Source organism: Patagioenas fasciata, chromosome 3 (genome assembly GCF_037038585.1).
Source record: "Patagioenas fasciata isolate bPatFas1 chromosome 3, bPatFas1.hap1, whole genome shotgun sequence".
Classification (NCBI taxonomy): Eukaryota; Metazoa; Chordata; class Aves; order Columbiformes; family Columbidae; genus Patagioenas; species Patagioenas fasciata.
Window position 1 is genome coordinate 77,262,962 of NC_092522.1, and position 25,776 is coordinate 77,288,737.

The 25,776-nt window shown below is 39.8% G+C and overlaps 2 protein-coding genes and 1 long non-coding RNA gene across 7 annotated transcripts in view; 1 reads left to right on the plus strand and 2 right to left on the minus strand.

Moving 5' to 3' along the window:
* Window positions 1-308: 308 nt before the first annotated feature.
* Window positions 309-15,563, minus strand: RPF2 (ribosome production factor 2 homolog). Of its 4 annotated transcripts, none has more exons than XM_071806638.1 (10): window positions 15,467-15,563; window positions 13,263-13,395; window positions 12,374-12,411; window positions 11,825-11,864; window positions 7,923-8,004; window positions 7,754-7,830; window positions 6,463-6,562; window positions 2,040-2,142; window positions 1,058-1,202; window positions 309-701 (listed from the first exon to the last, which is right to left on the minus strand). In XM_071806638.1, exons 2-10 carry the CDS (start codon window positions 13,317-13,319, stop codon window positions 522-524), a joined length of 822 nt encoding a protein of 273 aa, XP_071662739.1. In that variant the 5' UTR covers window positions 13,320-13,395; window positions 15,467-15,563; the 3' UTR covers window positions 309-521. The 4 variants fall into 4 exon arrangements, with proteins under 4 accessions (XP_071662739.1, XP_065689886.1, XP_071662740.1 ...); XM_065833814.2 differs by lacking the exon at window positions 15,467-15,563 and adding an exon at window positions 14,279-14,405; XM_071806639.1 differs by lacking the exon at window positions 15,467-15,563 and adding an exon at window positions 14,137-14,271.
* Window positions 14,953-22,887, minus strand: GTF3C6 (general transcription factor IIIC subunit 6). 2 transcript variants are annotated; one of them, XM_065833816.2, is made up of 6 exons: window positions 22,688-22,887; window positions 21,514-21,594; window positions 18,720-18,783; window positions 18,254-18,298; window positions 18,003-18,113; window positions 14,953-15,609 (listed from the first exon to the last, which is right to left on the minus strand). In XM_065833816.2, the coding sequence occupies exons 1-6, from the start codon at window positions 22,751-22,753 to the stop codon at window positions 15,314-15,316; spliced, it is 663 nt and encodes a 220-aa protein (XP_065689888.2). In that variant the 5' UTR covers window positions 22,754-22,887; the 3' UTR covers window positions 14,953-15,313. The 2 variants fall into 2 exon arrangements, with proteins under 2 accessions (XP_065689888.2, XP_065689887.2); XM_065833815.2 differs by having other exon boundaries at window positions 18,003-18,116.
* A 96-nt stretch (window positions 22,888-22,983) lies between these two features.
* Window positions 22,984-25,776, plus strand: part of LOC136100461 (uncharacterized) — a 62,292-nt gene continuing 59,499 nt past the window's right edge. Inside the window, exon 1 of the long non-coding RNA XR_010651190.2 lies at window positions 22,984-23,048. This is a non-coding gene — a long non-coding RNA (uncharacterized lncRNA). The remainder of the gene's footprint in view (window positions 23,049-25,776) is intronic.

Consider the following 25,776-nt stretch of genomic DNA (forward strand, 5'->3'; position numbering starts at 1 on the left):
TTGGTGCAATAGTTAAAAACATAAGTCTGGCATCAGACACATATTGTGAGCTCACGCTTTAGAAAATGGTTTATAGTTTGAGTTCTGCAAAACCTGAAATACATAATAAATAAATGAACACAGAAATTGTGTTGTGTATGTTGTGCATATATACTACTCTGGTGCTGCGCATAATTCTTAAGATGAGTTGATTTATCAAGGGTTCCCAACATAATAGCCAGAAAACTGTTCGGGAAACGAGTCACCTGCTTGACTACTATATGTTTGCCAACACCAAGAGAATAAATACTCAGCTGCGGAAAACTAAGCAAGTTTTATCTCATTTTTTATTTTAAATAATCAAGTTCCATGTCAAAGCTCAATACCCCGTGTTCCCTTTAAAATCACAAATCATTTAAAATTTTTTTTTTTTATAAAACTAATGCTAACAGCAGCTGAATCTTTTATCTCTGACACATTTATATTACAATATATATAATAAATTTGAAGCTACAAAGAGTTTTCAAAGTTGTTCCAGACTATCAAGCTGATTTTGACTTTTTGGGTCGGACCCCACCATCTTCAGCTGATTTCTCTGCTGGCCTCTTTTTTAACCCTTTCATTTTTCGCGTCTGCAGTTTACCAAGATCTTGCTTCTGCATGTGGATTCGACCATAAGTTGTACCAAACACATCATGAGAGATATTCTTTTTCTTCTTAGGCTGTAAAGGAAGAACATCAGTATTTGTGAGTAGGGGGTGCCAGGAGCTCTGGTGAGAAGCCAGATATCCGGCCTTACCATCACCACGTTCACCAGTAATTAAACTACCAAATCAAGTGGCAAAAGCAAGGCCACATACACTATTTGGAGCTTAGAGATTAAGATTTGTTCTGCTCTTGTCTGCAACCAGAGGGGAATTTGTACACCAGATATTCACCACAAAAGTGCTACAGCCCCAGAAATATCAATCAGCCTATGTAAAAGTAAGCTTTGGTCAAATATAGAATAATTAATACTTCAGCTTTTGCTCTTTTTCACATATAGATCTGGAAGTAATATATTTTCCATGGTGCATACCTTCAGGGCTTTTGGTTGTTTTAAAGACAGCTTATAAAGGTCATCTGAAGCTAAGTGTGTTCTCCTCATAACCAGATCCAACGAAGGTCCCATCTCTTCCAGTTCAATTCTTGGTATTTTACAGCCAGATTTCTTCAGAAGCACCCTATAGAAGAAAAACAACCAAAATCAACGCTGTCCTTTGTGATAAAGACTTAACTGTCTTCCTAAAGGGCAGGTTCAATCCTGTAGTTCCGTTACTATTTGAACACACCCAGAATATAATCTGGCTAAGGTAACTTTTTTTTTTTTAAATGAAACTATTATTATCAATAGTATTGTTAAAACTCGGTGCCAGTACCTTGAAAGCCATATCACACCTCAAACTGAAAATAGTGCCCTGGGTATTAACAAACATGAAAACTATCAACTGTCATTTACAGTAAAATAACCTGAGCACTAACTAGGAAAGTTTTTTGTTTGTTTTAAAGAATGATACTGATAAAAGTCACTTTGTTACAAGAGAAATCAAAATCACATGGAACACAAGCTATGGATGCTCACAGCCTCCTAAGGCAAGGCCGTGAGCTGCACGGGTGAACTCCAGTGCAGCCAGAAAGATTGTCCTCTCCTGCCTTTTCCCGTTTTTCCTTATGTATAGCTGGCCGCAGTTGGATAACAGACTAAGTCTGAAGTCTAAGACAGTGCTGGGAATTCACACAAGCTAAGTCACACCACCTCACTAACACAACCACACGAAAGAGTAATCCTCCTCACTATGAGGGGGAGCTTGACACAGAAGGAAGCAACAGGCTTAGGGCTCCTGTGTTCTCCTTCTGCTGTACAAGTTACTCTCTCATGCTGGAACACCTCTGCACATTACATGTTTCAAATGCAGCAAACTATTGCTCAAGCCCGTTCAATTACACAACTACAGGCTAAATTTGGGGAAAAGTTGACAAGCATATCAAAAAGCAAACAAATAGATAAAACACATACTTACTTATAGCTTCGCATGTAAATTTTCCCATCTACAGCTGTGAAATGCAGAACATACTCTAAACCAGCCAGGCGAATACTGGGTACGCTAGGACCTCTGAAGAAATCTGAAAGGATATTTTAAAAGAATAAATTCCAGGTGGCTGAAAAGCAAACTAACAGATGACTATAAAACATCAGTTTATTTAATTAGGGACCCACATCACATCACTGATGTGAACTCCTTGCCTATATAGATATTCTTGTTGCATCTAACTAAACAAGGCTGTACATGGGATATCTGTGTGTTTAACAGGGACCCCACTCAGCAGCTGCTCTGCGAAAACACAGGAGAGAAACTTAACACTTCAGGTGTCAGTTCCCACACTGGTCAAACCAGCTGGCTGTAGAAATCCTGACAGGAAAATAGTGACTTTCCAGAGGTAATTCAGTAGCAATATATACGCTACTTAAAAATAAGTGCATGGATAAGAGCATATATACTTCCACAGCAGTAACTTAGTTTCATTAAACTAACTGGGATAATTGCATTGTCTGTTCTTCCAAATACTCAGAAAAACAAAATGTATCTTGTTTGGTGTTTAGATCTGGTCATATGCTCAGCTAAACATATCAACCCAGAGAAGCCATTAGTTCAGATATCTGTTTAAAAACATGATTCAACAAACTGATACTTAATCAGATTCTTAACCAGAGACACATTTGGATGAGTACACAGAAGGATCCAAACCAGTACAAAACAGATCAAAACTATATCTTGTCTACTCTTATCTACATTTTCTCTCACTGACTTATAGGAAAAAGAATTAGATATATAATTTCTTTCACACCTCCCTCACAACAAAGCACTTCTATCCTTTAGGTAAAGCAGGATTTGTCTTTACAAATAATGCCTTGTCTATTTAATAAGCAACACGTAACTATAAAAATAAGACACTTGAAATACTTGTTTAGTTTGCAAAGAGAACACTGAAATACAGGTTGAATACAAAATGAGCTCTCTCTAGAAAGGTTCTTTTATCAGGCTATGAAAAAATTACTGTGCAATCAGAGAGCTTGCAATAAGCACAGCAATCTGTCCAACATATGCAGAGGGTGGAGAAAGAATGTGACCTTGACTGAGGGAACAAGGTGTGCTAATAAACATGACAGGGCAACGCTGAAACAGAGAAGAACTGCTAACAGATGCAAAACACATCAGTCTTTTCCGTTCTGTCCCGTTTTCAGATCCCTCAGCTAAGTTGTCTTTTCCTCCACTACCTTCTTCAAGAGCGATATCCAAAACAAAGTCTTGCTGGCAGATATCAGCTGGAGTCCAGCCAGGAAACTTCCTTGGTCAATTAAATACTCTCACATTGCCTCTTGTGGGTTGAGCTTGTAGTTAGAAGAACAGTTGCAAATAAAACATTTTGTTTATTTCTGGCATATATTTTCCCCTCGACTAGTTCTCTGTGGGTACACAAGCTCACATTTACAGTGGTTTTATTGGCAACATCTCTCTTTAGTATTTTCCTGTGGCATCATACATCTTTTTACCCACAGGATGATCTCTTCCAAACATACGCAGGTGGTCAGGAATTTCTGTTTCCTGGCAATGCTGAACAGCTGCAGAAACCTTACACTTCAGTATACCCAGAGAGTTGAAGGATTTTTAATGTACTCTTGATTTACAACTCTTGCTTTGGTTGGACTAGAGACTTGCCTTCTCCTTTCTTTCCATTCCTAGTTCTTTCTGCCCCTTGTCCTCACCATGTTTCCAGAACTTTAAATTTACTTTTTCCTGCAAAGAAATTCACAGGACCTTTCCATTTCTAGATTAAATTTCTAAGTTATTTTGGAACAGGAGTCTGTACACTTCTTTTTGTATCAATTCATATCCCAAAGCTGGTAACGCTGAAACCTATGTAGCAATGCTTAGCATTAGTGGAGTTTAAATTCTATCCCAGTCGTCCCTTCTTGGCCAGAAGGAACTCACAAATCTTTGAGACACTCAAAAAAGTCTGCCTGAGGAGGGCCGCATGAAGAACAAGCTGATGGGCAATCTAAAAATCGTAGAGGTCTCCTGGAAACCAACATTTTAGAAGGTGTATAAGCAAGTCACATAGTGACAAGCCATTTAAGGATGAAATGGGTGTGCAATAACAACCAGCAAGCAGGAAGTGTTGTTAAGAGATGAAACATTTTATAAATGCGAGCATAAAAGGTTATTAGAATTTCATGAACTGCATTTCAAGGACTTACACGGCAAATGAATTCCTACACTACCACATCAGTAGGCAATGAAAAACAAAGGAGAAAGAATGGGATGCTTTTGTCTTCCAGGTCTCTAAAGAAAAATGCAGCTGCTCTTTATTTCTTCTGAACAACTTCTTGCACTTCACAATTTAAGTGGACTACAGGGTTTAGCCACCATGAAGACAATAATTCACCCTTGCCTTTAATTTTACAAAGAAGCTGCTGTAAGACAATATTCCAAACATGCATAAACACTTTTGATACCACAAAAGCCAACGATAGCTTGGTTGTTCACCAGCATCACTGGCATCGCACTGCTTTGGCAACAAGCAGCTGTCAACAACCTCATATTCCCTTTGGGAGGCCAACAACACTGCTACAGTAACAAAATATTTGCTGTTGTTGCTATAAAGACATTTTTCTGTCTTTCTTAGCAATAGAGTGACAGCTTAAAAGTGCCGTTTTTGCAAGAACAGAAATAATCAGTTCCTCCCTATCAGCTAAGGGTAGTTCTGAAGAAGGTCAAATTATTACCCAAATGATTTTAATTGGTTAGTGATACCTTCAAGCCTTTACATTCCCTAACCTTTTCTTTTGTCCATTGTTTTGCATCTGGGTATTTAATACAAGTCAGCAGAACATTAAGATCTGGAGTGGTTGGAGTACATTCAAGAAGAAAGATTGGGTGTCAGTTCGAGTGCATTTGACTGCAGAGTCATTAAAGGCAAAGAAATCGGAGAGGAGAAAGGACAAACGAACATCAAATGAAACAGGACATGGAAAGCTAGTTAGTTATTTGGCAACTATCTAATGATGCCTGTCTTCCATTTCAGGTACCAAGCTGTTTGATGGTGGGGTGCATAAGCACATCCGGATGCCAATCAACAACACTGTGCAGATGTCTGAACAAGATACACTTCAGAAAATAATGTACCCGCTTCTTGCAGTGTAAATATTCATTTACAGTGACATAAATATGCAGTATTAAAACTCACTTCATATTCAGTATTACCCCACCTTCAAAGGTTTATAAACACAGTTATCAGCTTGTAATCTGTCCCCAAGAACCACTCAGCTGTACTGAGAGGATGCAAGTTTTCTCCTCTCCTGCTCGCTTTTCAGTTTCATTCCAGAGAAAGCGTTTTGCTTTAAGAAATTATAATACTAAGGGGAAAAAAAAAATATTATGTTTAAAGTCTGTTTCTAAAGAGCAATCATTTTTTGTTTGTCTAGAAAAGAAGAGCCAAATCAATATTTACTTTATATGAAAGGGAGATCTTGCAAAACTGTAAGATTATGAATTGCTACAATCCAAGAACGGAACTGAAAGAACAAGACTGTTCTTACGGGGCCAGTTTCAGCAACTTATCAGAGCTTTAAAAAAAACAGAAAAGTAATCTACTCTTAGGAAACTTATTAAAAAGAAAGAATACACCATCCTACTTACTAGATTTGTTCTATCAAGCAAGAGGCATTTTTAAGTGTCAAGAGGTACAGTACCATATGACTTCTATGTCCTAAAAACCTAACCTAAGCATAATAATTTTTTATATTTCCTCAGGAAAAAACTCCACAATGAGCTTTATCTTCCAGGGTCTCCAACCTTGAGACAGTAAAAAACTTTCTGCCAGCTTGTTTACTAAGCTCCAAGCCTGCCTGGAAGTTAGACACAGCTATTATCTACAGCTGATTTTCACCGCACATGTTCTTTCCAAGAACTGTACTCAATGGCACTTCTGTTAGAGTTGGTCAAATTTCCAACAGAAAATCCTTTCATTATAAAAACACAAGCTCAATTATACAACTGACTTTTTCTGTAAGCAAAAATATCCCATGTTCTGAATTTAATCCACTAATTTCAATTAGATACTTCAAAAATACCTGGCTAGAAAAGTGATGATCCAGTACAATTACAAGGCAAAGACTTTTTGAAAAACATCAGAATTTTCCCACAATCAAAGTAATGAATTTATTGAACACAAAGTTTTGACTTCAGACTCTTTTAGGCTAGTCTTCCCCCTCCAACAGTCATGACCAACTTAAATTTCACGTGACGTAAATCTTAAAAGTGCCTGTTCTTGTTTTCTTTATGTGCCCAGCATAAGCAAACATTTATTGACAAACCAGCATTTCCCAACAGATATTACTACAGATTTATGCAATCCTACTGCTCAAATAATCAAAACACTGACCAATAAGAAGGCTCTTCAGTCTTCTGTATTCTTCATTTACCTCAAACATGTCACCAGCAAATATCAGCATAGGTTTTGTTCCTTCAGGACATTTACTGTTCTGTGGAATAAGAATTTTAAAACAGAACAAAAATTCAGACCATGCTAAGGAACATATTATTGACCTAATAAGTGGGTAGCCATTCAACATTGAATGAAAAATTGTTAAGACCTGTGATCAACATGGACAAAACAGACCCTTTCTTTTCATTGAACAACACTGTATGTGTATGAAAGGACTTTATTTTTAAGAGGATGAACTGTATTATTCTTTGTGCTAGATTAAAAATATGAGATTCTTTACTATACAATGTGTAAGATAACACCTCCTGGTGAAAATGAGTGAATCTAACTGCAACTACTAACGAGAAAAAACAAACAGAGGCAAACAAGTCTGTTGTGCTTCCGACACTGGATAGTACATGAAAAAGGCTAAAAGATCAGCTTAGTCAATTATATAATTTTAATTCTGGCCAAACACGTTTACTTAACAATACTTGCCCTGCTATAAGCCATGTTATGAAGATACACAAGACAATCCGACTTCAAGGGGAAAACTCATCTTTATAAACTTCTTCACTATCCTTCTAGACTTTCCTGTCAATTTATACACTGTGATGAGAATAAGGACCATAAAAATTCCTTATTTTTGCAGTATATGAGCTGCTTGATACAGAAGTACACACATATGAAATGTTTTTTAGTCTTGCCAAAATGAGCCTAACATAGCCATAAAAGGTGAATTTTCTCTCGGTTTAAATAATCAAGATCTTATCTCCCTGTGTGAATTAAGTATAGTTCCCTGAAAACAGGCATCTATGCACTGCTGAAAGCTAAAGAAAGTTTCAGAATCATCTCAGTCAGCAGACTGACCATCTTTGGATAATATTTGAGAAGAGGGATTTCAGTTTTCAAAGCCTACACCAATTTATATAGGAACCTACCATAAGCAGAACCTAAGGAATTTTGTAAACGTAACTCTTTAATTAAAAAGGGAAATACTAGGAATAAACCAAATCTAAAAAAAAAAAAAAAAAGCAAAAAGAGTTGCAAGAATGCTCAAAACACCAAAATAAAATAAAGCAGAGCATAAAAATAACATTCTAGAGTACACAAATTTGCAATCCTCATATACTGCAAGAAACGCCTTTTTAAGCAACTCCTGTCCTTGCTTCAAAGCACAGAAAGAGTCAATGCACCAAAAAAATCCACCAGTAGATGTCAGTGAAATACCGATTTATCGATTCCTTACCTTGACATCCTTCAGGGATACAAACTTCTCAATGCCAAGCTCAATCATGTCTAGGACATGATAGTCAAACATGCGACCTGTGAAAGTAAAAAAGAAAATCCAGCTATTTAAATTATTCATTGAAAACTAGACCTTTCATTCAAATAAAAACCCAAATGAGACGTATTACCTATTATCAGGTTGTTAGGTCGCTTCTTGTTATGAGAGCCAAACAGAAACAAAGAACAATCTGATTTCTTGGAAAAAAATTCCTACAATTGAGGAAAAGAACAAAACTCATGAGTTACAGTTTGTAGTGTTTAAAATATTTGGTGAAGGTCTATGTCTCAAACAAGTGAGTTTAGGAGCTGCTTAATGAGAAGATCAACCAGAAGAGTTTTGAGCATGTCCAGGTCCACATAAACTAAAACTGACAGCTGGATTCAAGGTTCAAATAACAATTCACTTCTTTTTTTTGCTTCCCATTGCAGCCTTAAAGATCAAGCCAGGCAATTTTTTTCTTGCCATTTCATCTGTAATGCCCTTTTTCATAATTCCTCATTACTTGTTTATACACAAGATATCTTCAACCACTTCTCCTTGCCTGCAGAATAAGTATGCTGCAGTTGTAATGCCTCATTTTTGTTACCTGGCTAAGCTCTATGCAGCATATTAGCTTTGCCTAACAATTTCTGAACAGCCAGTAAGCCCAGGAACATCTGCAAATATCTAATGTCCTCACACTTGGGCATGAGAGTCCTACTACAGAGTAACCTCACATCAACTTATTTTTTAAGACTAAGAGGCTAATTAAAACCAAGCCAGTGGTGACTGTCGGAGAAGAGCTTTTCTCCAAGTGGAGCAGATAGAGAGCCTCTTATGGTATCATGTCCAGAGTCAACATTACAGCAATTCTTTCTGAGGATATCCAACCTCAAAGCCTTTTCATGTGCTGCTGCTCCTCAAGGCAGCCCCTCATCCCATACCAACCACAGTTCCTAGATACACACACACTTTTTATCCAGCACTTCCCAGAAGCACCAGCATTTCCACACCTGCGCTTGGCAGCTGTGAAGCACAAAGTTGTTGCCTCTCCTCCCAGCCCTGCAACAGCAGCTGCTCAGCAAAGACACAGCAGCTCTGCCCCTCGGGGAGGTCAGGAGAGGCAGCAGCCCCAGGAGCAAGCAGAGCCTGGATTAATCACACACAGAAAGCGCACAGCCCAGCACTGAGCTCTGCCACCAGGTCCCTGAAAAGTACTGGCTGTAGACAGATCAAGAACAGAACCATTCCCTTGAAACACTTGCTCACACAGCTCTGTTAATCACTGAATGTTGATATATATAAATTCTCTAACAGCTGTATGGTATCTTATTTAGAAGATCACAGAATGTTAGGGATTAGAAGGGACCTCGAAAGATCATCTAGTCCAATCCCCCTGCCAGAGCAGGAACACCTAGATGAGGTTACACAGGAAGGTGTCCACGTGGGTCTTGAATGTCTCCAGAGTAGGAGACTCCACAACCTCTCTGGGCAGCCTGTTCCAGTGCTCTGTTACCCTCACTGAGAAGAAGTTTCTTCTCAAATTTAAGTGGAACCTCTTGTGTTCCAGTTTGAACCCATCACCCCTTGTCTTACCACTGGTTGTCACCGAGAAGAGCCTGGCTCCATCCTCATGATACTCACCCTTCATATATTTGTAAACATTAATAAGGTGACCCCTCAGTCTCCTCTTCTCCAAACTAAAGAGCCCCAGCTCCCTCAGCCTTTCTTCATAAGGGAGATGCTCCACTCCCTTAATCATCTTTGTTGCCCTACGCTGGACTCTCTCCAGCAGTTCCCTGTCCTTCTGGAACTGAGGGGCTCAGAACTGGACACAATATTCCAGGTGTGGTCTCACCAGGACAGAGTAGAGAGGGAGGAGAACCTCTCTCGACCTACTGACCACCCCCCTTCTAATGCACCCCAGGATGCCATTGGCCTTCCTGGCCACAAGGGCACAGTGCTGGCTCATGGTCATCCTGTTGTCCACCAGGACCCCCAGGTCCCTTTCCCCTACACAGCTCTCTAGCAGGTCGTTCCCCAACTTATACTGGAACCTGGGGTTATTCCTACCCAGATGCAAGACTCTACGCTTTGATGCAACAAACTCAAATGTCTCAAATGTGTCCTGTATATACTGCAACATCACATACATTGCAAAATTTCTCTTGTTTAAAAAAAAAAAAAAAAAGGCCTGTAACCAAAAAAAGAAACCCAAACTTCCTAGGCTCTGTTTATTTGTTGACACTGTTCTCAATCACCCAGCCCCACTACTGTTTTGAGGTTCCCTGAAGAACCTCCTTTTAAAATATCAGAACAGTTTTAGCTACCACTTTTCCCCAGAAACTATGAGAAGTTTAAACCAGGGGTCAGATGATGATCAGCTAGTTCCTATATGACTGTAAAACCAAGTGATCCAGCTATGGGATTCTAAGATGTTTAGTTTCAACAAATAATGTCTCAAATCTTTCTTTCCTGCCTACAGTAAGTTCTTCATTCCACTCACCAGATTTTCAGCATGGCTGCATTTCTGTCCTTCATGCCAAGAACAGAAGCACACGCTACAAAACATCAGCATCAGTATTTACGCAGATTAGGCAACTTTCTACGTTGATGTATCTATGCTGCAAGCACAATGATTTCTTGTACACAACACATCAAAAATGCTTTAAGTCAACTGTTCAACACAATTCAGCAACTCCTCAAGCGCTCACGATTGGCTGCCTTCACTTGATTTTTAAAAAAAGGATCCTTAGTGATCATTAAGGATCAATAGCTATCTCTCCCCTCCTCTCCCTTTTTATTTAAAGAGAATTCCTTAGATACATTTCCCCTTTATTTTCACAATATTTTTCACACAAGAAAGTGTATTTGTGCTCGGCTTGCATATGTGATTTTTTTTTCTTCACACAGAGTTAATTAACACAATTCCCCAAAACTCCCAACTTTCGCATGCATTTTCAGTGAGTTATTTCAATGACTGCCTCACACACTGGAAAGCTGACCCTTATCTCTCTATGTAAGTCAGCAGTGGCACAGAGCAAACATTATCAAAATATCATCGTAGGGAAACAAACAACTTATTTTGGGATAATTCATTTTTGTCTTTATTGTAAAACCACAGCTGTACCTCACTATCTCCTTTCATTTTGTTGAAGGAAATAGATATACTGCTTTTATGACAGACACATTTCAGCAGTTTAAGTAATGCCTCAATTGAAGCGCAAATGTGTGAGATATAATCTTAGGATTATCCCCCCCCTATTTTTAGTCTTCCTGCCCACAAATTATCTTGACCTTACAGACTGAATCAAAACCAAATCCACATAGGGCATATCCCCAAAATACTTCCAAATACACCCCCCTGCTGTCCAAAATACCCTCCAAGCTTCTGAAGAGCCACTTCTTTTGCAACCTCTTTGCAGGTCCAATACACATATTCAACTGAAACTGCACACTGCTCTGACAGCTCTTGACTGAATGTTGGGACAGAACCCTCGGCGACCATCTCACACTTGCACGGCTGACGCACATGGATGGATGCGGTGCTCTGCTGCGCTTTTCTGCCTCTGTTCAAACACAAGGAAGTCACAGAAAGCTGTGATCCTCCCCATTTAACTATTTTAACCTATGAATTCACCAAATCAAAACCAAGTTCTCAATAAGCTATGGCACTTTAGAGGACTAACTTTTAGAAAACCAAAATAAACCACTTTATTCTTCCTTTCATATTAAGCACAGTTACTTATAATAGCATTACAGACTTCTACATTTGCCCATCACTTTACAGAAACACACATTTACAGTAAAGAAAAAGTCCTCACAACTTGACATTTCTGTCTTACAGCCAGAGGAAGAATTTACTTACTGATGCCAGAAATGTAGACACATCCCTACCTTCAACTTGTCCAAACTCCCCATAAACTTATATCATCTAGTTCTTTCTTTCTCATCTAGTTCCTCACAGAGTAATAGAAAATTATCCTAAAATAAAGTTTTTCATTACTTTAAGACTGTAAAATTACAAGAGAAGATGTGGTTTATACTTACCAGTGATGTTTGATCCTCAAAAGGTCTAGTGATATTTTTCCTGAAAGGAGGAAATTTTTTTTTTTTTTTAAAAAGAACAGACCCAGATAAGCACATTTAATTAGTTCTTCGATAACATCAAAACTCTGCATTCTACTGGAAACTCCAGCAGCAGAGGTTCAGTTTTAGTTCAAGTCATAAGCCATATTAATCCTGCCAGGAGTTCCTTAGTGCCACAGTTGCCATCTTAAGTAATTTCCTCCACATTTCCTGTCTCGCGGGGCCTGACTTCATACACAACTGCCACTGCTTGTTCATCTAACACTGAATTCAGCTATTACAATTAAAGTCTCTGCACCACAACCATACAGATACTGGGTTCCCATTTTGAGCAAGATGCATCTATCATTACAACCTGTAATTCTAATTTATAAGAATTTGGATAGAAGATTTCCAGCCTACCCATCTGACACAGAACCTTGCTCTCATAGAACCAGACTATTCATGCTTGGAAACTACCGAAAGCTGTTTTGTCAGAAGATTCAAAGACATCAAAGTGAGACCACTTACTTTTTATACAGTACAGCAAAAGGCTTCTTCACAGCATACTGCAAAAGACAAAGTCAAACACACGTTATCTCTAACATACAGAAGTGCACAACACTGCTTTTTATAAAACCCAACAACTCACAGGATCACAAGAATTCCAGTAATTGTTTGCGCAAATCACCCTAGAAAGGAAGTCATTTCAAAAGGCCTGCTCACAATAACACCCTTCAAGCTGGTAGCAATCTTAGTGCCTAATTAATTGCAGAAGAACTTATTTCTAGAAACTAAAAAAATAACAAAATAACTGAGAAACAGCTGAAATCAAAGCTACATAATGGAATCTCTCTGCTTCTAGGGGCATGAGGAAAAACAGTGAGTGAGCCACCTGATTTTCATCAGCATAAGACAGTAAGAAAACAACAAAGAAAGGAGAAAATAAAAGAATGTATCAACAGCTATATTTTCAGATATGGAGTTCGGAGACAGAATTGGTCAGTTTAAGTTTTGGGACAGGCTGAAAGCTCCATATCAATGCACACAAGCAGTTTACAGGATTCTGGGACATGATTTCAGCTGAGTGATCCAGTCCCAATTCTGAATTTGTTTTCAAATGGACTTGCAAAATTTCTCCTTACATACTGGGCAATTGTGGAAAAAATAATAAGGAAGAGAATAAGCTCAAAACTTCTGGTAAAGAAGAAACTGGAAGAAAATAATCTCCATTGAAGGGTAGGTAATGACACCTTTGGAATACTGGTCAATCCAAGATTTGAGGAATGGGAAGAGTATGAAAATATTGATCTTGCAGCAGAGAATCTGCAAATTGTAAGAAAAAGAGAATGGAAGGTACTCTTGGTGTAGCACCAAAGGTCATATTGTTAAAGGTTGCACACTATGCCCAACAACTTACAATGTCTTTAAGCACTTCTGTCACGGTTAAGTTTGCATTTCCTCCTTTTATGAGCATAGCATTTTTTGTATTTTCTTTAAGTTTGGGTTCTCTCTTCTCAAGAAATCGTTTTGCTCTCTTAGTTTTAGGCTTTCTGTAAATTAAATTAAGAGTTAAAAAACATAATATCAGTAAAAACACTCAACACCACAGAAAACAGTAAACCAAAACAAAAATTGGAACAAGCTGTGTTCAAGTTACTTGTTTCAGTGACTCAAACTCATCCCAACCTGCAGAATCACAATCAATACTAAAGACTCAGTCTGAGATTAATGTGTTTTACTGCCACTCTTCCTCTCTGTCACCCCAAGCTAGCAAAGGTGATTTTACAGTCTTGGGCTTAACAGCTTCTGCTGATTTCAAGCTTAAGCTAGACTAGAATCCCACAGACTTCTGACAGACTGAAAGCTTTCCCCACACCAGCTCCGGCCCCAGGTCAGAGCCTTGCATCCAAAAGAAAAGCTCAAGTATAGCATATCTGTACTTGCAGTACTGTGCATTATTTAGGTGAAACACACCAGCCTTAGCAGTGCCACGGAGCCTGCATAAATTAATAACGACACGGCTTAGAACTGCATTTCCCCACTAGATGGATGTGAAGCTTTTAACAACTTCTTTCTGAAGAGCTGTATTTTTTTTTTTTTTTTTCAAACAAGCGAACACCCCCACACCGGTACTTCCAACTGCAAACGAGCGGTTCTTTCAAGCGTACAGAAACACGCACATTCCACACCAGCCGGTCACCACGGCTGCTTTCAGTCCCCGGGTCGGGGCTCTCTGGCCACCAACCAGCAGCGCTCGCTCTCCCTCCCCTCCCCGCACGTTTTCCACGGGCCTTTCCTCTCCGCCGGCCTCGCCCTTTGCGAGCGCCCTCAGCGCAAGGCCACCCAGGCCCCACAGCCGCCCGGCACCGGTCCACCCCGCGGGCCGGGCGCCCTCACAGGCCGGACGGGCACCGCTGCCCCCGCCACACTCACACCACCCGGTCCAGCGCGTCCATCGCTGCCCGGGAGCCGCCTCACGTGTGCGCCCCGCCGCCGTCCCGCCGCAGCATCCGGGACGTCACATCCGCGCGGACAAGGCGGCGCCAAAAAGCGCATGGGCTGGAGCACTGAGCATGCGCGGGGCGTTACATTGCCTGCACCCCTCGCTCAGCTTTTCCATTAACTACTACATGACGATGTACATATGTAATACCGACCCACGGACGAGCTAGGGGCCACAATCCAGTCACATGGACCAGCCTGGGAACAACTGATGCACCGTTACAGCAGATCAGAGCCAACAAGCTATCAGAAAAACAGACTTCCTTTTGTATAACATATATTATATACAAAATTAAGACCTAGATTTCAGCTGGTCCACAGGCGGCTTTGAGACCTGACTGGACAAAGCCCTGAACAACTTTGCCTGAATTCAGCACTGACCCTATTTTTAAGTAAGGAGATGGTCAAGAGACCTAAAATACCTTCCCACAGGAAGGATTTCTGACATGTGTCAGGGGACAAAGGATGCTAGAGAAAATCCAAACTATGGAATCTGATGAGTAATCAAACAAGTCATAAAAAGCACACTTCTTGAATTTTCTTTCAGTAACTGCAGTACAAGAACAGACACAGTATGCACCTGAATACAACACAGAAGGCAAGGCTGCACTTGAAAAATTCAAGACTTTATTTTAAGGAATGATTATTTTTTTCTTTTTACAAAATGTCCCAGTCTGTACAATACATCAACATTTTCCTAAGGTAGGGGGCTTTTTAAAATTATGTGACCATTTCCTCTTCTACAATTTTGAGGTAGATAAATACATTTCCAGTTAGCATTTAAAAAAAAAAAAAACACCTAAGCCCTCCCCATTATAATCCAAATACAAAGGCAACGCACAGGAACACAATGTCTGTTTTTCCACTATTAATTGCTCAGATAAATTGGAAATCACATCACAGGCTGACATTTAAAAGTGGGCCCATTAACTTCATGAAGAAATCCTGAAGAGATCAGAGCTGATCTCATGGAGGGGCATCGTCTAAGGCAACACTTCCAGAAGGAGAATCCTCTGCCCTGGAAGCAGGGCTGTCAGGCAGAGGAAGAGGGGCATCCATTTCCAAGCTGTGCTGTTTCTCTAGATCACAATTCATGTCAGAATTTCCTCCAACACTCACCTCTCCCTCTGACTCTTCAGCCAGTTTATCTTGGGCCTGAGCTGACTCCTCAGAATCCTCTTTTTCACGCAGAAAACTGCAAATCGTGTTAGGTCTGCTGTAGGAAAAATCTCTGTCCTTGATCTGTAACCACTCCACTCCACCTGATGCGAAGAAGGAAAATTGGTATTAGTGACAAAAGGACTTAACAGTGATTTTTTTTCTTAGTTTGAGTTCACTGTTATTAAGGCTGAGCCTGATCAACATTTAAGTAAAAGAACCACTTAGGATGGAAGGATGTCTTTCAAGAATTTGGGCCAATGCTAATTTTTGAGTCTCACCATAGGGCTTGAATCATTAATTTTCCTTGTAAAACAGGGCTATGAATAACGGAAAGTAATTTGATAAAGACCAGCTTAAAATAAATAGAAACGTACCAACAACACACATAGGTTAAACTGACTTAACCAAGGCATATAGCTCCAGATACTGGAGACCTTGTGTGTGGTTCAATGACAATACCAGCTCAGTCTCTTAAAAGCAGTCACAATGGACATAAAATTACTAGGAAAGTAAGGAAAAGTAGGAATGTCAAGATAGAAAACTATGCTACATCCACATCATGAGTACTGTGTCCTGCTCAACCCATACTGTAAAACTAGGAAAAAAACCCCAAGAATTGGTGAAAATAGTTAGCTCTCAATGGAAGAGACTAAAAAAAACCCACATCAACCGAAACACCAACCACACAACCACCACCACAAAAAAAAAAAAAAAAGCAACAAAAAAATGACAGACTAGAATTCTACTTGGAGACAGCTCAGAGGGGGCAGATGTTTATAAGGCTGTACTAGAAAACAAGTAGATACCAACTTCTCTCCTAATTTTGATAACAATTAAAGTAACTTGCACTCATTGGTAGCACCAGATCATACATTTGTAACAACCACAAAAGAGAACAATCAAGAAAACCCTAGTAAAGTTGTACTTTTTCCCTACAAGAGAATGTGATTTGAAAACTAACTGCTATAAAAAAGTGGCAGAAGTCAAAAGCAGACAGGTTCAGAAAGCAAATGAAGACGACAGAGCCTTTATAGACCAAAAGCAAACTCGTCAGGATATTCATGACCTGCTGAACACCAGAATGACAGCCAAAATTAAGAATTACGTTACGTCCCCCCCCTCCTCCTACTTTCCACACATCCTCTTACTGCTGTCCATAGTCAGAAATACAACACAGGACTACATCACCTTTGGTCTAAACCAGTATGGCAGTTCCTGTAGTATTCACGTGTCAGGCACCAGCCTTAGACTCTTAATTTAAATATAATTCAAAGTGCTGAGAAAATTTTTTTACAACTACAATAAAAAGAATAAAACCTTTGTCCACCTAAATCTTAGAACATCTGGTAATGATAGGAAATGACATCAGAAATAGTGCAAGAATTTGTGTCACCTCCTGAATTCAAGTATATCAAGCTCTTACAACATGCATCAAACAGACTCCAAACAGAACTGGGATTCCTCTCTCACTTAGATTTTTAGGTAAGACACATCGCCCATTCACAAGATATTATAGTTACTTTGTGTGCACAACATTAAACCTCTGTCATGGTACAGAAACAAACGATTTTTCAGCAGTTATCATTATTGCTTCCCCAGAACAAAACACGCCTTTGTATTAAGCAACATATTCTCTCCCTTACTGTACTTCAAAAAGAGTACTTTCTGTTTAATATTACCTACTTAATCCTATGGAGAGAAGAAACAGTACATGGTGTTGATAAGACTAATGTTTGGTTATATTCTAGATGACATTTCATGTCATACCTCCAATGTCCAGCTGATTGCTACATACTCTAAAAATATGAAGCAGGAAGACTGACCTGACTGAAAAAAGCAACTAAAAGCAATAGGATACTGCTAATGAATAGTACTATATATGGAGGATACTCAATATGTGACTATGTAAGAGCACTTTCGTACAAAATAAAGCAAACATAAAAGCACTGAGTTCTGCCTACAGAGTGAAAATCAATTGAAATGGTCTGCTAGGTCTGTCTTTGCAAGTAAGTTAAATTAATTTACAATTAACTGTAAATTAAGTAATAACAATTCATTGTAGTACATACAACATGGAACTTCTCACTAAGAATATTATAGACTCTCAACAATCAGAGTCTCAAAAAGTGATGAGAAAAACTGATTGGGGGCGGGGGGAGGGAAATCAATGAAGAACTACTAAACAACACCTCCGATTTCAGAACTGGTGCCAAAACTTTTAGATGACAGAAAAACATATGAGATAACATCAACATATGTTTGCCCTGTTTTTACACTCTTCTGTAGAAGTCTCATACTGGGCACTTCTAGGGGCAGCACTGGTCAGAAGCAGTATCTTTCTTCATCTGTTTTGTATTTTTCTATTTACATACACACATTTATTGCCTAAAAAAGAAACTTCCTCTAACTTCCTGCATGCTCTTGAATTAAACCACCAAGGATGACACTCCTAAGCATAAGCCATCCACATCCCTATGCATAAAAGCATACTAACCAACACTCTCTTCTCCTTCCTTCTTCTCTGTCAAAAGTGTCCGCGTCATGTTCAACTTCTTCATTGTGTGACACTTGTATTTCAGCTGTACTTTTTGGTTGCCTTCTGCATCTACTATGAAGAGAGGAGAAAAAACAATAACCAAAACCCAATCATTATAGCGAAGTCCACTATCAGCTGAAACAAGACAAAGATTATTTTTAACCTCCCAGGCTACCACAATGAACAGGACATCAAACCACAACAATTACCATGCTCTGTGTTTTCTTCAAAAACCACACAGGTTCCCAAGGTATCTATGGAAAAAAAAAAGTGTTAGAGTCTTAGAGGCTAATTTATATCAGCTGCAGATACTGCACCCAGTGGGACAGCGCTACAAACGTTCTGACCTCCAGCCCCTTGCAAGACCACACTGCCAACTCAGACACAGCAAGGAGTATCACAGTCTTACTTTGAGGCATTTTATGTCCCACATTCCCCTGCAGAAATACCTGCTGGTGCACCCTGCTGCCATCCTTTCCAGTATGTAACACAGGTGCATGGCTAATTTAGCCATGTCAGACTGTTGCTGCTCTATATGGTATCACACAAACACCACCCGGAACTTCAGCAACTCACAGGCCCACGTTCTTCATCTGCAGTGCAATTAACTGTCATTGAGAAAGTTATCTGGGTCATACGAAAAAGTAGAGATCGTATCCACACCATTTTTCCTACCTTCATAGTCTCCAGCAAATACATATCTGTCCACTTGTAAAATGGGCCTCTCCTTCTCTATTCCCTACAAAAAAAAGGGACAAAGTTGCACAGATGTCAGGTCTCTTTTAGTCCAGGCAAATTTCTTGCTGCGAGACCATAAAAGACAAATATAGCAGAATCCAGATTATATCAATTCCTTGAAAAGATAAAATAGTTTAAAAAACACAGGATAAGGTAATAACAGTAGCATAAGTATTCCATAGCACTGCAAATGTTAGCTGAAACATATATTTTGGTATTAGAGAAAAGGAACAGATTCCAGACTGTAAAGCTTTCTCAAACTATTAACTTCATATGAAGAAAACAGCATCTTTAAAAGAGGATTTATGGAAGTGTGTAAGAGAGCACAGCAGACACTATGATTTTACAGAAGGTAGCAGAACCCTGAAACAATGTCAAGACATACAATTAAATATTTCATAGTTTTCAAAAACTGTAATAAAAGTAGTTTTAGTCATTACAACTGACTCTGAGGTCTTCTGTAAAGTTAAACATTAGGGGTGTGGGGACAAGGAGTTTTCTTTCTGTTTTTGTAGGAGGCTTGATTAAGCAGTGGTAACAACAGTTACAAAGGGTTTAGCCAATCTTACTGTAAGATCAGTGTACTGTAAAAAAAATAATTAAAATGCAATGATAATTTTTCAGTCTATCATCAGACATGTTACTTTAAGTATGTTAAATACAAAGACTGTACCAGATAAAACTGTTCTAGTAATCACAACAAAACAAACAATGCTGAACTGGTACAGAAAATGCTCTACTATGTTAAAAAGGACCAAAGAAATTTAGATCAAACTGCAGCCAACCGTCTACTTAGGTTACACGAAATAATTTTAAAACACTTATTTCCTTTAGGAAATTAATTTAACTTCAGTTTTAAATTAGCAAATAAAAATATACATATCTGCATGAAAAAAAAAAAGTTTTTTTCTAAGCTCCAGTTAATAAGAGTTCTGTAAAACAGGAGAACTCACAAAATTCTTTGGAAAAGACACAAGGTGAAGAAGTCCAGCACAAAGCCTCACAACAGCACCAGAGGTGCAACTGGAGGGTCACAGAAGCTTCTGTGATTACTGAGTCTACATTGTGAATGAGTCAGATTTTTTTTTTTTTTTTTTTTTTTAAACAAAGAGTGAGAGAGTAGGGCAGCAGTTCTATCAGCTCATACCCTTCCTTTGCAGCAGAGCTCTTCCAAACACACAGGCCAGGATCCCATTATTCTTGATATAAGGTATAACTAGAAACTATACTTGGATAAAAATTAATGCCTGAACAGAATACACCAATTAAGGCAAAGTGTCTTTTAGCAGTACACTGCTAACAGCAACATTATTAAGGTCATGAAGATAAGCACACACTAAAAGTTTAGAAGATGAGGCACAATGTGGTAAACTGCATAAAATACAGAATACCACACAAGTTAACAGGAATTTGTGCAATTTTCCTCTTATACTTCTAACAAACAGAAATATCTAAGATCAGCAAGATTTAATCTCTGGGATTCTCTCTCTGCTGCATAAATTGAGAACACTAACAGCATTAAGCTAACGTGTAGAACATATTTTGGTAGAGTTTGTTTGTGGTGGTCTGTTTTTTACTACAAAAAATTAATAAGCAGTACTAGGCAGCAGCATTAGGGTTTTTAATATTCAAAACTTTATTTATTTGGCTGACTGCATTCATTTTTGGACTATGCAAAAATGGAGACTGTCTTCCCCTTATGTAACCAGCATCACAGAATACTTGCTAAACAGAATAATACAAAGCCTAATCTTTTATTGGAGTTTTAACAACAGCTGACCATAACAAAAAATCTCAATGAATGCTTACTCTGTGGAGTGAGCACAGGTAGATTTGGATACGACCAAGATACAGTATAGATACTTTAAAGTTTTTCTAGAAATATCACAAAGGAATCTCAAAGCACAAAATTTAAAAGACTCACATCTAACGGTACTGAAGAATACATAGCTATTCAGCTACCAGTAATGAACCATCTATGTAACACGTCAACCGACTTAGGTCAGACCTAAGAAGCAAATCTGCTAATATAAGCATATCCACCCAGGGATTGATAACTTACGAATTTTGATTGTATTTCTACAGTTCAGATTTTCAGAACTGACTTCATCACCTCACATACTTCTAATCATTGGCATAATTCCAATACATTCTCTTCTGCCTTTGTGAAAATGGACCTTTATAAAAGACTGCAAATTATTTGCATATCAGTAGTAATTGTCTACCTACCCAGCTCACATGGCCCACATAGATTTTGAAAGGTGAATTAAATCTGTCCCATATAAGGTGATTAAACAACTCTAAAGGAAAAGGACAGGTAAGCCAGATTCTCACAACAAACTAAGTGAAAGAAACAACATCCAAAACCATTTACCAAATGCTTAAGACCCAATTACTCTTTAGAAAACTTGAACTTTCCAGGTAGTGTCTGCAAAAAACAAAAATCGTAAATACAGCGCAATTTAGAAAGATTTGGGGTTTACCTGTCAGATGTGTTGAAGTTATTTCAAGAAATGAGCTTAGCAGTAATTTTTGAAATGTGCTAAATACATCATTTAAAAAAATGAACTTGAAATCAGAGGGGATAATGGTCCTAGCTTATAAAGTGCATAGTTCCCTGTGAAAGATTTTATCTAAATGTCATCAACTTCAAGGAATCTAGAAACAGCCTCAGTCCTTCGTTCACATGCACACTGACTTACCCCTTTCCTATTGTGCTGTAATCACTCACCAAAATCTTGCATTTGTTTTCACATTTTTCTAAGAAGTCAGAATCAATAATTCCTGATAGTTCCACCATGACCAGTTGCTCCTAGAAGATAAGTTTATAACGTGCATCTGTGATTATATACTTGAACAATAAAATCAAACCCACAACAAAAAAACCCCAAACGCAAAGACCCAGACTTTCAAGAATAAACAGACCCCAAATCTGATTTTGTTGAGAAAAAATGGCAGACAGATATTGCAGTACCCAGAGGAATGCTGCAACCTGCTACTCCATCATACACCTGCTTCACACTCCAAATTCCGGGCCTTTTCTCCCCATACAGAAAAGGTGATCACTTTTCAAGGGTGAAATCAACGTGACCTATTGATTAATTAATCATAACAATACGACCAGTCACATATTCCAAAATACATTTCCTAAAACTTTTAGCACCTACCTATGTAAGACACAAAAGCAAAAGGTTAAATTAAGAAACACGCTGCTTGAAATGGTAACTTTAAACTCTTTTTAACACATTGTCTTGAAATCAATTCCTGTTCATAATTTCTTAAAGTTTGTGGTGAGAAAAACACAAAACCAAACCAATAGACAGACACCCTGAAAAAAACATTTTATTCAAGGACAAAGAGAGTTTTCAAGAATCATTTTCTCAACACTTATAAACACACATCATATTATATTCATAGTTTGTATTTTCAAATCTTCCGGGGGTAGGACGCAATTGAAACTGCAACAGCGCCTGTTGACAGCACCGTTTTCCAGAAGAGCTGAAGTTAAACAGCCCTAACGACACGGCTGCAGAGCCCGAGAAACCCGGCAGGCCTCGGGGAACCCGCCGGCTCCGCGCCCGACGCCCCCGCCAGCCCGGGGACCCCCGCGGCGGCCCCGCGTCCGGCTCGCCTCACACCGCCGGCACCGGAGAACGGGGAAGGAAGGGCTCGCAGGTACGCAGTAGTAGGAGAAAAGCCGCCAGCTCTGCCCTCAGCGGAGCCTGGGAGCAGGCGCTGGTCTCCAGCGGGCACAGGGCCGGACGCGGCCCCACCTAGCAGCCTATGCCATCCTGCTCCTCTTGACCGGGAGAGAAAGGGCCGGGCCAGGTCACAGGTAGAAAACGCTGCGCCCCTTCCCCGAACGCAGCTCTAAGGGAGCGCGTCCGGTCCCAGCATGCACCAACCTCCACCTCCTCTTCCTCTGCTTCATCTCGTCTCTCCCCCTCCTCCGCCCTCTCCTCCGCCGCCATGTCGCCAGCGAGCGCCCCGCTCCCGTTCTTCCCCTCAGCGCGCACCACGTGGGCCCAGCGCCGCCATCTTAGAGGGCGACCGGTGCCGCCCTTCCCCCCTCCCTTCGGCGGGGTTGGAAACGGCACCAATGGCAGCGGCGGCCCCGCCCCCGCCGCTCGCGCCAGCCGCCCCCAGTAGGAGGCGGGAGTGAGGCGCGCGCCGCGGCGACCGTTGGCGGGTGTAACGTGAGGAGCGGCCGGGCCCGGGCGAAGAGGGTGAAGCCCGGCTGGGGAGGAGCCCGAGCCCGAGACCGCGGTAGGATGCGGGGCTGTGGCAGCGGGAGGGGAGGAACGGCAACCCAATGGGAGGAGGTGTTTCTGGGGGGGGCGGGCTCTGGGGGTCAGAGGGGGCGGCTGCGGCAGGAAGCGCCTTCCAGGCCCTGAGCAGCTTTTGATCAAGCGGGCGCCCTCATCCTCCGTCACCGTCCGTGTACGCGAGCTGTTCTGCTGGTGCCGCCTCGCCTGCACTTCCCACTACCTCAGGTTTTCCACAGACCTTGCTAGAGTCAGAGCCCTTTCTCCGGCCTCGTTTCCCAGGTCGAACCAGGCGCCTCATCTCTGCTGGACAGAGTCCGGGTTTCCCTCCTCATCCCGGTATCCCGTTTTCACACCTGTGCCACTTGTCTCCCTCCTTGTGTGTTGGCCTTATAGGCACCATTGCAGGTTAAATCTTGCCAGACCCTTCTTCAGTGAAAGAAAGGGAAATGTTTTGTTTTGTGCATGGTTAAACTGTATTTGCTATTTTCGTGGCTTGTGCCTTATTCTTTCTGTTTATCTTGTCAGGTTTGAATACACTCTCATCTGATTTCCATCTGATAAGGATTTCTGAAATAACCTGTTAATTTATTTCTTTGTAAGTGCAGGACGTTGCACTCCATAATCCTCAGTTTTATATTGTATTTTGTAATGTAATTATCTCATTTTTTTCCTTCTGTATGTTATGTTTCTGATTTTGTGCCAAGTGTCTTCCTACTCATTCTGTCAAAATGTTAAATAAAAACTGATCCCAAGGGAGTTCACTGTAGATTTTCTTTCAGCCTCTACTTAACCTCAGTCTCGTATAAGATAAAAATAAATGTCGGTGTAGTGCCATATCAGGTGCTTAGCAGTGTCCAGATATGTGTGATCCAATGCGTTTCTCCTTTTCCTAGAAAAATCACTGATTTTAAACATATCAAGTAAGTTTAGCAGGATTTCTCTTTGGGAAGCCAGCTTTAGGCTTCGTGTAATTTCCTATTAAGCTTTGTGTTTTTAGTGTTGTTTTTGTTTTTTTGTATTTTTAAGATCTTGTCTTAGAATGTTGCAGACTGCTGTGGTGGCAATTTAGGTTAGTTCTAAATACAGAAAAATATGCTGGGGCATGTTACCTCTTAGAAAAATTGCAAAGGCTTGAATTTTGACTGCAGGGGATTATAGTTGTGGAACAGGTGTTTGGTATATCACAAGTGTTAATTATCAGATATTTTAAAATAATAGCTTGTTAAGTTGATTGGTGTGGGCTGCTGTATTAAAGGGTTTTAGAAAATAACAAAAAAAAAGTTTTTGAGTATTTGATTTCATGTTCTGCCACTAGAAGGAGATAGATAAATAAAATTATGCTTAGAGAGCTTGTTGAACATTTCTGATAGATGTTTTTAATGAGCGTCTAACTTTTAAAGCTGCATGTAAATGCTGTTAAGTTTAGCTGGTTGATCTTATTTATGCTGTATAATATGAGTACATGTGTAGTAAACCCAGTCTTTTAATAGTTCTTAACTACTGGTTTCTATTAAATCACTGTATTTCACAGTTACATTTTTGCACCAGGTCTTCCTGTCTTAAGGTGAAATTTTTGTTGTTTAAAAAAAAAAGTTCTGCTTGAATAAATCAGAATAAACTCTCTATGCCGAATATATATATTTAAAAATTAATTGTCGGAACTGACCACGTTTCTGTAATGTTACGTGAATGCCGTAATTCTCTTTTTATAGATGGGAGGAGGTTAAGTGACTTAGCTAAAACTACAGGAAGCCCTTACAAGAACATAAATGTGTGTCAAATCAGCCTGTGCAAAACAGGCTGGCATGAACTGCTGATGAAGGAGTCAGTACATTTGTTTGCTTTTATACTAGCCTGAGTGTCATGTAGAATCTGTGCTAATCTCAGTCTCCTGGTTATCATGAGGCAGGGCATGCAGTTGAATGATGGGAAATTGTTGGTGCATTAGCGCCAAATGTATTTTAAAAGAGGTTACTTCATTGTCAAGCTGAACTTGCTGTGGGCATTAGTGGTTTGCTTCGTCTATCATAACCTGGCAAGAGTATTTCAACAACTTCTCTCTTTCCAGAGACTGTCCCCAGAGTCTGCCAGGGAGGTTGAACTACTTGATAAGATAAATATGGAAATACATGTTTTGTGGATCCAGGTTTTGGGTTTCTGAGGCCTCAGCTAACAATCATGTCAGTGCCTGAACAGATCTATGTGTGCATGCTGCCAGAGGCACGTACCTAGGTGGCACTTGGGTCAGTTTGAGTCAGTGATGACCAAATGGTAAATTTAAAATAAATGATCGTGTTTGAGGTCAATATACATAGTATGTATGCACTAGTTACGGTGGGCTCACTTGCAATTTAAGCATGTTAATGTGTATTTTATTTTGGGCCCTGTCATTTGCATATTTTAGTTGTAGCAAGTCCATGGGTTAGATATTTGGACTATCTATTTTAGCAAATAAATGTTATTGTGGTTAAGGTACATTACAGGAAATCAGAGAAGGTTCATTGAAACACATAATGAATAAATTCTGGTTTTCTACTTTGTCTCATTTTTTCTGTTTTCTTTTGATGTTTATCTTCATGCTTGGAATTCCTTCTCAGTCCTTTTGCAGAAGGCAATTGCCCTTTCTCTGTTCCCTCCTGAGCACTTAATTTCTTTGTGAGGCCCCAGCACTAGTCTGTCTAAGTAAAAGGTTAAATGTTTTGTAAAAACACAGGGTAAGATAGAGT

Coding starts and splice junctions, on each gene's coding strand:
- RPF2 (XM_065833814.2), bottom strand. CDS start 14,301: ATGGACGCGCTGGACCGGGTGGT. Junction 12,412..13,262: donor CAGAAGTGCTTAAAGACATT/GTAAGTTGTTGG, acceptor TGTCTTTTGCAG/TATGCTGTGAAGAAGCCTTT. Junction 8,005..11,824: donor TTGAGGATCAAACATCACTG/GTAAGTATAAAC, acceptor CCTCAATTGTAG/GAATTTTTTTCCAAGAAATC.
- GTF3C6 (XM_065833815.2), bottom strand. CDS start 22,753: ATGGCGGCGGAGGAGAGGGCGGAGGAGGGGGAGAGACGAGATGAAGCA. Junction 21,595..22,687: donor CAGAGGAAGAGGAGGTGGAG/GTTGGTGCATGC, acceptor CTTATCTTCTAG/GAGCAACTGGTCATGGTGGA. Junction 15,610..18,002: donor GGAAGGAGAAGAGAGTGTTG/GTTAGTATGCTT, acceptor TCTTCGCATCAG/GTGGAGTGGAGTGGTTACAG.